This window comes from Ostrea edulis, chromosome 8 (assembly GCF_947568905.1).
Source record: "Ostrea edulis chromosome 8, xbOstEdul1.1, whole genome shotgun sequence".
Classification (NCBI taxonomy): domain Eukaryota; kingdom Metazoa; phylum Mollusca; class Bivalvia; order Ostreida; family Ostreidae; genus Ostrea; species Ostrea edulis.
In genome coordinates this window covers 13977530-13988351 of record NC_079171.1, presented here as the reverse complement: position 1 = coordinate 13988351, position 10822 = coordinate 13977530, and the positions used below count along the sequence as shown (strand labels likewise).

Genomic DNA, 10822 nt, shown 5'->3' with positions numbered 1-10822 from the left:
ACATTGCATGTTTGATTGCATATATATATACATTAATTCCACCATGTTTGGAAAATTAAAAAAATGTATTTCCCTGAAAGATGCTAGACCTACCCTATATAATAAGATAAATGGCAAATATTCTTTTTTTTAAATAACCTGCATGACTAAAATAAAAAGCTTCCCAATTATTTCTAAAGGCAAGGTTAGATCCACCCAGTCTGATTAAGATCAAATTTCGCACTTTGCTCGATATACGGACAGTGACTGTCCGTATATCGAGCCAAGTGAGAGGTTTGATTTTAAATCAAACTGAGATCTGCCACAAGGTAAATTAGATCGGGCTCAAAATTTTGAGAATTGTCACATAATTGCAGATGATCTCAAAGAAAACGATAATCTGAATAAATACAATTAATTTGTGTATTACTAACCAGCTTATATGCATCTAGAGGGTTTGTAAGGTCTTTACACAAGAAATTATCGATAAAAATGACAAGTCGTCATTTGCTTTGTTTATTCTTAAAGTTACGATCAGCTTACGTGTACTAGCATAGCACACGTAGAGTTACGCTTATTTCTGACATAATTCTACGTCTACGACTGTTCGTGAATACCGTCCCACACGTAAACGTACGCTACGTCTAGATTTACGCTACGTTTAGGTCTACGAACTTTTGTAAATATGGGCCCTGAGCACTAAGCATATGTCTAAATTGGTGGTACTTCTCTTACAGCTGGTGACGTCTCAATATGAGTTTTTAAAAGTCTCAATGGGACGTAAACCAAACAATCAATCAAGCATACTATGAATGAGAAAAATCCGTGTCGTTCCCACGAAATTAATTTCGTCCCCACGAATTTTTAATCAGTTAAGTTAACTTTTATTACCTATGGATATATCAATACATAAATAAAAACTCATTTATTGATATGAACTTATTTTGTTATGTTGTGCGATAAACATCTGTTGTCATTTGGGAACATTAACATACTAGGCTTTCCATACACTTGCAACAACTCCAGTTTTAAACAACCGAGGGATGAAAAATTAAGTATGCTACACCAGAGAAATTTGATATGGATGAACAGTGGAGGATATGTACAATAATATTTTGAAATTGAAAACTTTCACATTTAGTTTATTTAGTCAAAAAATTCTCTTTTATTAGAAAGCAATCTGCAAAAAAATATATAACCCTGTTGGACTCGAACCCGCGATCTACACTTCAGTAGTCGACATGCTAACTTAATGAGCTACTCATCTAGGCGATTATTTTTTTAAAATGAATAGGCAAATATTGCTGATATTTATATTTTCATCCATGTGTTAAAAGGAAGTATGCCACTATGGCGATGTAGAGTACCTTCTTTTAAAAACTCGATCTCAGTTGAATGCTTTAGTCCAGATACGGTTTGTTTGGTATTGGTCAGCGACGCATGACTTTGTCCGAGCGAGTCAATTCATGCTTGACCAGACTCTGCGATTTGCTTGTGTGTAACATTCATATCCAGGGGCGGATCCAGGAATTATGGTTACGGTGGGCGCCACTTTATGAGGCAGTGGGTCCAGGACGAAGCCCTGGTGGGGATCCAGGCACCGGAAGCTCCTGGATTTTACAGATTTTATGGGGCTTGATATATTTCTCCTATTAAGTCATTTGTACTATTTTCTATCATTTTAATAAGGTGAAATTAATAAAATGACCCATATTTTAAGAGGTTTTTGGAAAAAATTAAGTTCTCCCAATAAAGTAATTCAAGAAATCAAAGGATTTTGTCATTTATTTTTCCGGGAGTGGAAGAAATTATTGCTTCTTTTATCGTTTAGTACATTTTCCAAAACAAGATACCGCGATTTACCTTAAATTTGAAAATTTTAGGGGGGGGGGGGGCTGGGCCCCCTCTAAATCCGCCACTGATACCGGGTGAATAAATCCTAATAAAGAAAGTTTGATAGACTGTTTCATTTTGAAAATATGCCGAGGTTGAGTAACAATCAGCGCCATGAAGCAAGGGTATGTTAACTGAAGGCCTGTCTGCGCGACGAATTGCTAGACAAATGGGTTGCTCCCCCTCGACTATCACTAGACTGGTCCAGAGGATTGCACTAACGGGTTCCGTTAATGACAGACCACACCCAGGCAGAGCTAGAGTGACGTCGCCAAACCAGGACCGTCTCATCCAATTACGTCATATAAGTGACCGCTTTCTTACGGCGGCACAAACAGCACGAAATATACAATGCGTAGTCGGTCGACGTCTGTCTGCGTCAACTGCGCGACGTCGGCTTCGATCCATGGGACTGCACTCAAGACGATCGTTTAGAAGCAATAATTTGACGGTAATCAGAATCGGCTGTAGTGGACCTAACGACGTCAGCGATGGTTGCAAAGGCAATGGGCGGAAATTTTATTCACGGATGAGTCTCATTTTCATTTAAGCGGCAATGATGGGCGTATCTGTATATGGCGACGACGAGGTGAACACTATGTAAATTGTTGTGTTTGGGAGGCGGGTAGATGGGGAGGCGGGAGCGTAATGGTATGGGGTGGCGTTTCCTTTCGTCATCGCACAACTCTTATCGTCATTGATGGCACTCTCGCTGCACAGCGTTACATCAATGAGGTTCTACGGTCAGCAGTTTTCCCGTTCTTTGCTGCCTGTCGTGATGTCACTCAGTTTCAGCAGGATAATGCGCGGCCTCACTATGCCCGTCTAACGAGACTGTCTTCTTACGTCAGCAAGGCATCAACACGCTTCCATGGACGGCGTTTTCACCGGATCTGAGTTCAATTGAGCATTTGTGGGACCAGTTAGGTAGGGCCGTAAGACAGCAGGGCAGCCCCAGACACGTCGGCAGCTGGAAGCAGCATTGCAGGCAGAATGGAGGAACATACGCAAGTCCAAATACAACGCCTAATCCGTTCTATGCCTAGGAGATGTCGTGTGTGTGTTGCAGCAGGTGGAGGCTATATTAGGTACTGATAGTAGAATTTTGATTTCAATGCTTGTTGTGCTTTCCATTGTTTTATACACTGTACAATCAAGTATTCAATTTCAAACACAAGATGTTCACTTCTCAAAACCATGTGAAGTTGACAATGGATTTATATGATGTAAATAACATTTCTGATAAAATTTATTCACTTGTTATTCAATGTTGTGTTTTCATTGATTGTGAGTATATATTTATTAATTATAGAGATCTAAAGCGCTTGCCTCGCATGCGGAAGGTGGGGATTGGAATCCTGGCCGCGACATACAAGTCGTTAAAATAGGTAGTGACAAACTCGCCAATCTCTCGGCATCAGGTGTAAATGTCACGGGTCCTCGGAGACGACCATAAAAACGGATGTCCCGTGTCACAGTAGGTGTGGCACGCTAAAGAACCCTCAACAGCTGCTCAATGTTCAATGACCGTACATGTAAGCATTTAAAAAAAATTATTCCACCTGTCGTGTCCCGTGGGGATCCGAGTTAGAATAGGTCCTCAGTACCCCTTGTTTGTCGTAAGAGGCGGTGCTTCGGAAGAGACCGCAAAAATCGAGGCCCCGTGTCACAGCAGGTGTGGCAAGATAAAAATCCCTCCATAGGCCTGGATTTGAAGCCTTTCACCGGTATTGGTGACGTCTCCATATGAGTGAAAAATTCTCGAGATTGACGTTAAGCAAGATACCATTAATCAATCAATCAATATTTAAGAGAATGAATACATAAAAACCCAGTTTGTACAAGTAAGCCTATCGTGTTTTCATGTGTGACGGGAAGCAGGGTATATTGAGATTGAAATACGTCTACCTTGACGCAAAGTACAAGTTCTATCGTCTTTATTAAAAGAAGTAACAGCGGTTAATAGTACTTGGGATCAGGACTTATCATTCTACATTATTATGGAACACACAGTTTCCGTGCTGTAGCCAGGTTCGGTTGTAGTAATTCCCATATTTAATCGGATCACGCGCTTCTCCTTTTCCGTAACCGGTAAGACGATTAATTTGCGGTTACGGAAGTAGCCGAGTAGTTACGATTGTCCCAGATTATGTTCAACATCTTGTTTAAAATGAAAAGACCTGAAAGTTTATATATTCATAATTAATAGCATAATATATCATAAATTAAGAAAAGTAACCAGGTACTGCTGGCATGCAATGAAATAAGAAAGTCTGAAGTTAGGACACTAAAACGTCTCCATACAGTGAATAATATAGTGTTAAAACGGTATTCTATATACCACACAGATTAAATGTAAACATGTCAGACCGTTCGTGGCATACTGATTTTGACTACGGATAACTCCGTTTACCTGATCAAGATATAGGGCTCACGACAGGGGATGCTTACTCCTCCTAGTCACCTGGTCTCACCTCTGGTATGTCCAGGGGTCCATGTTTGCCCAACTATCTATTTCGTATTGCTTATGAGATTTATGAGATTGATCATTGTTTGTTATTTTCACCTTTCACACTGGAGAAGAATAAACATAAAAATACCAACTCAGAAAAAACTATCAGGGTGAAGGATACCTAATTCTACCTGGACCAAAGTAAATTGACTCTACTATTAAAGGTATCTTCTTAAAACTGCTTCCTAACGCTCTGTGTTGTGCTCATTTACTGCATGTTGAACACCCTACTCTATGTAGAAGAAAAGAAGCGAACACGAAGTTATTCGTAAGGCACAAGCCTAATTTCTTGACCTTAACATAGTGACTATTTGATGATGGTGTAGATTTATAGTGCAGACTGCCCTGTAGGGGCCCTGCTACACTAGGTTTGTTGCGGCGAGGCGACGATGGTGGTCGACCCTCGGATCCCCTGGAAACGGGGACGGGTCTTCTTGAAGATCCGGGGATGGTTAGGTCCTCCAGAAGGTGGTGGATGAGTCCATCTCCTCTCCCTAGAGTCGATCGCCCACGGATCCCCACAGTATAGTCGGGAGAAGGGCTTCTTGAAGATAGCTTGCTATTCTTCATCTGTGGTCGATCGACCCTAGGATCTCCCTCAGTAAAATCGGCTGCTGCAGCTCCTTATATAGGTCTGACAAACTAATGAGATACTAAACACAACACTTAATCTGATAAGCCAGGATTAATCCTCTTAACCAATGAAATTGCAGGAAAAGATTGTGTTTGAGAAGACTTGACAAAATGGCAGGTATAAGATAGGAATCACATAGAACAATGAAAGGTAAACATGAAAGGTGAAGATAAAGAACAGTAGTCGATATCATATCTCCTTTAAAGAATACATTTGGAGAGTTGGGCAAACACGGATCTCTGGATATATACCAGAAGTGAGGTCAGGTGCCTATAGGAGGAGTAAGCATCAGCTGTCGACCGTTCACGACAGCCGTGAGCCCTATAAGATAAGTTAAATTTAATTTTTTATTAAGTTGGATTTGAATGAATCACTGTTTAGAAATACAAAAATTCGAAACAATAACATATTGATATGATTTGAAAGCGCAATTTAAAGCCAAAACGAAGTTTGATGGGTTATGCGTGGATTTTTTTTTTATAAAACAAAAAATCCAGTCTGGGCTCCGTAGCCGAGTGGTTAAAGCATCGCGCTCAAAATCACACGGCCTCTCACCTCTGTCGGCGCGAGTTCGAATCCCGCTCGCGCGGGTAAGTGAGAAAGTTTCCCAGTTTACTTTCGGAAGGTCGGTGGTCTCTTCCCAGGTACATTGTATCTGGGTTTTCCCTTCCACCAATAAAAACTGGGCGCCACCAGTTAACTGAAAAATTGTTGAGTGTGGCGGAAAACATCAATCAATCAGTCTTATAAAACAGTCTCAAAAAGACCCGAACCAATTAACGACAGAACGAACGCGTGGACTAACCACAAATGATCACAAGAACCATTAATCTACATATCCAATCATTATTCAAGAAAAATAAAAGAATTGATTATATATTAACTGTATCAAAAACGTTTTATCATCGTCTCCAGTTTTGTGATGGTCCCTGGGAATTCTTCTGTCACCAAGGTAACGAAAACAATCTTACACTTCAAATAGTATTGCTATATTTGGATATACTATGTGACATTTTCAATGTTTTTACCGTTGTGATGATAGCCATTTCATCCATGAATAACCCATGAGCATATGAATGCAGATAAATAAAGCATTAAACACCAAACACTAGTACAACAACTGGTGGCCAATTTTTACCAAAACATCGATTAAAATGATGGAAAACAAAGGTAGACTTAAATGAGGGTTATATAGAAGCAAGAGACTGTTCTCAATTTACAACGATAATATGAAAATCATGCAGGCAATCAGAAACAAGAAAAAAAAGTATGTGACAAAATTACAGATTCCTTTAGTACTACGGAGATAATACAGATCACACGTGACCAGGTAAGGGACCGATATTCAACCCTTAAGGGACATTACAGAACGTACCAGACAGACTCCCAAAAGAAAGGGAAATTACAGAACGTACCAGTCAGACTCCCAAAAGAAAGGGAAATTACAGAACGTACCAGTCAGACTCCCAAAAGAAAGGGACATTACAGAACGTACCAGACAGACTCCCAAAAGAAAGGGAAATTACAGAACGTACCAGTCAGACTCCCAAAAGAAAGGGAAATTACAGAACGTACCAGTCAGACTCCCAAAAGAAAGGGACATTACAGAACGTACCAGTCAGACTCCCAAAAGAAAGGGAAATTACAGAACATACCAGACAGACTCCCAAAAGAAAGGGAAATTACAGAACGTACCAGTCAGACTCCCAAAAGAAAGGGACATTACAGAACGTACCAGTCAGACTCCCAAAAGAAAGGGAAATTACAGAACATACCAGACAGACTCCCAAAAGAAAGGGAAATTACAGAACGTACCAGTCAGACTCCCAAAAGAAAGGGAAATTACAGAACGTACCAGTCAGACTCCCAAAAGAAAGGGACATTACAGAACGTACCAGTCAGACTCCCAAAAGAAAGGGAAATTACAGAACGTACCCGACAGACTCCCAAAAGAAAGGGACATTACAGAACGTACCAGTCAGACTCCCAAAAGAAAGGGACATTACAGAACGTACCAGTCAGACTCCCAAAAGAAAGGGACATTACAGAACGTACCAGTCAGACTCCCAAAAGAAAGGGACATTACAGAACGTACCAGACAGACTCCCAAAAGAAAGGGACATTACAGAACGTACCAGTCAGACTCCCAAAAGAAAGGGAAATTACAGAACGTACCAGACAGACTCCCAAAAGAAAGGGACATTACAGAACGTACCAGTCAGACTCCCAAAAGAAAGGGACATTACAGAACGTACCAGTCAGACTCCCAAAAGAAAGGGACATTACAGAACGTACCAGTCAGACTCCCAAAAGAAAGGGAAATTACAGAACATACCAGACAGACTCCCAAAAGAAAGGGAAATTACAGAACGTACCAGTCAGACTCCCAAAAGAAAGGGAAATTACAGAACGTACCAGACAGACTCCCAAAAGAAAGGGACATTACAGAACGTACCAGTCAGACTCCCAAAAGAAAGGGAAATTACAGAACATACCAGACAGACTCCCAAAAGAAAGGGACATTACAGAACGTACCAGACAGACTCCCAAAAGAAAGGGACATTACAGAACGTACCAGACAGACTCCCAAAAGAAAGGGAAATTACAGAACGTACCAGACAGACTCCCAAAAGAAAGGGAAATTACAGAACGTACCAGTCAGACTCCCAAAAGAAAGGGACATTACAGAACGTACCAGTCAGACTCCCAAAAGAAAGGGAAATTACAGAACATACCAGACAGACTCCCAAAAGAAAGGGAAATTACAGAACGTACCAGTCAGACTCCCAAAAGAAAGGGACATTACAGAACGTACCAGTCAGACTCCCAAAAGAAAGGGAAATTACAGAACATACCAGACAGACTCCCAAAAGAAAGGGAAATTACAGAACGTACCAGTCAGACTCCCAAAAGAAAGGGACATTACAGAACGTACCAGTCAGACTCCCAAAAGAAAGGGAAATTACAGAACATACCAGACAGACTCCCAAAAGAAAGGGAAATTACAGAACGTACCAGTCAGACTCCCAAAAGAAAGGGACATTACAGAACGTACCAGTCAGACTCCCAAAAGAAAGGGAAATTACAGAACATACCAGACAGACTCCCAAAAGAAAGGGAAATTACAGAACGTACCAGTCAGACTCCCAAAAGAAAGGGAAATTACAGAACGTACCAGTCAGACTCCCAAAAGAAAGGGACATTACAGAACGTACCAGTCAGACTCCCAAAAGAAAGGGAAATTACAGAACATACCAGACAGACTCCCAAAAGAAAGGGACATTACAGAACGTACCAGTCAGACTCCCAAAAGAAAGGGACATTACAGAACGTACCAGTCAGACTCCCAAAAGAAAGGGACATTACAGAACGTACCAGTCAGACTCCCAAAAGAAAGGGAAATTACAGAACGTACCAGTCAGACTCCCAAAAGAAAGGGAAATTACAGAACATACCAGACAGACTCCCAAAAGAAAGGGAAATTACAGAACGTACCAGTCAGACTCCCAAAAGAAAGGGAAATTACAGAACGTACCAGTCAGACTCCCAAAAGAAAGGGACATTACAGAACGTACCAGTCAGACTCCCAAAAGAAAGGGAAATTACAGAACATACCAGACAGACTCCCAAAAGAAAGGGACATTACAGAACGTACCAGTCAGACTCCCAAAAGAAAGGGACATTACAGAACGTACCAGTCAGACTCCCAAAAGAAAGGGACATTACAGAACGTACCAGTCAGACTCCCAAAAGAAAGGGAAATTACAGAACGTACCAGTCAGACTCCCAAAAGAAAGGGAAATTACAGAACGTACCAGTCAGACTTCCAAAAGAAAGGGAAATTACAGAACATACCAGACAGACTCCCAAAAGAAAAAGACATTACAGAACGTACCCGTCAGACTCCCAAAAGAAAGGGAAATTACAGAACGTACCAGTCAGACTCCCAAAAGAAAGGGAAATTACAGAACGTACCAGACAGACTCCCAAAAGAAAAAGACATTACAGAACGTACCCGTCAGACTTCCAAAAGAAAGGGAAATTACAGAACGTACCAGTCAGACTCCCAAAAGAAAGGGAAATTACAGAACGTACCAGTCAGACTCCCAAAAGAACGGAAATAATACTCCAAAACCAGTTCTTTGGGGGGGGGGGGGGGGGGGGGGTGGAACACATACTCTAATATGATCCCATTATATAGGCAACGCCTGTTGTCCAATTCTTTTATGTATTATACATGATAAAATATTGTTTAAACAAAAAAAATTAATATGATTCCACATTCCAACTTGTGTGCAAGTATGGCTCTCTTAATAAGAAACCAGTATCTGCTGATTCATCAGACGGGGAGCCCAGGGTAACACAGCTCCTCCAAATTAAAAGAAAATCCAACAAATCTGATGAATTGAAAGAGGTTTAAAAGAATTTACAAATTTGGAACCCATGCCAAAAAAAAATCCCACGAAATTGTGGAGAAAATTTGGAAAACCTGTAACACGTTTTCAGTGTTTGAATGCGGTTGTGATGCATTGTCTTATGATTACAAATACGGAATTTGTAAGAATTGTTTAATTTATGAAATAAATACATGCAACCAATACATGGTGCAGAGTACATGTAGTTGTTTTATCGCGTGGCAGTGGCGTAGCTTCCATTGAGGCAACCGAGGCAGCTGCCTCGGTAAAAAAAAAAAAAAAACCCCACCTTTTACGTTGTTAAAATGTCGATAGCTTCTGGGGGCCCAGCCCCTCAGACCCCCTGCCTCGGTAATATTCGAACCCAAGCTACGCCTATGCGTGGGCGCTGGAAGAGGTGGTTAACGACTTGATCCACTCCCATTTTTGAAAGAGTACATTGATCCACGAAGTTACCCTCCCCTCATTCTGATTCGCTGTGCTTCCCACGCCCATATATTGTCTCACTTAAGGAATGGTGGTGGGATTCTCATTTTAAAAACTTTTATACCGAAAGATTACAGTAGTATTAACTGTTTTTGAAGAAAAATTATATTGATTGAAGATTTTTCTGCTCTAAGATAGCAAGTTCAATTTTGGACTAGATATTAATATCATAACTAACATTACATCACTACGGAGCTTTTATTTTATATCAATTCCAATTGTTTTAATGCATACTTTGGAAATCAGGTACAATACCATAATATTTAGTATAAAAATATCATAGATCTAGATCCACAAGCATTTAAATCATTCAATTATTTGATGTGTAATTTGACTGAATTTACTCTTGAGATAATTTCTTAATCGAACACCATCCACTTGGAATCCATTGTGTCTATAATCGTCATTGCTGTACTTCACCGTGTCACACACCATCGCAGTCAAATCTTTTGTCTGCAGAAAGAGTAGAGTTGACAATTAGTTTCATGTCAGACCCAACAATACGAAACAGACCAAGAAATCTTAATTTAAGTAGCCCAAAGCACCTCTCAATGACCCGTGTAGTTTAAACATTGCACGTGTTCCGTAATCTCTAAATGTCGTTACAATCCAGTGGAAAAGCGGAACCCCTCACAACATGGTACCCCTCTGGTATAAGGTTTTCTGTCTGTTGAGACAATTCTGAAGATCTTAGTACCGCAGCAGTACTCCCAGGATCTTAGTACCGCAGCAGTACTCCCAGGATCTTAGTACCGCAGCAGTACTCCCAGGATCTTAGTACCGCAGCAGTACTCCCAGGATTTCGTGTCCAGACATATGTAAACTCTGCAGACTTACATCGCATCAAACTTTTTTCCTATATATGCGTTAGGATTTTATGTGGTTATTTTTATTGACATGTGG

The 10822-nt window shown here is 40.6% G+C and overlaps 1 protein-coding gene across 1 annotated transcript; it reads left to right on the top strand.

The window, feature by feature from the left end:
* The first annotated feature begins 6172 nt into the window (after positions 1-6172).
* Positions 6173-9142, top strand: LOC125662872 (uncharacterized). The gene is made up of 2 exons (XM_056147454.1): positions 6173-6188; positions 6387-9142. The coding sequence occupies exons 1-2, from the start codon at positions 6173-6175 to the stop codon at positions 9140-9142; spliced, it is 2772 nt and encodes a 923-aa protein (XP_056003429.1).
* The last annotated feature ends 1680 nt before the right edge of the window (positions 9143-10822 follow it).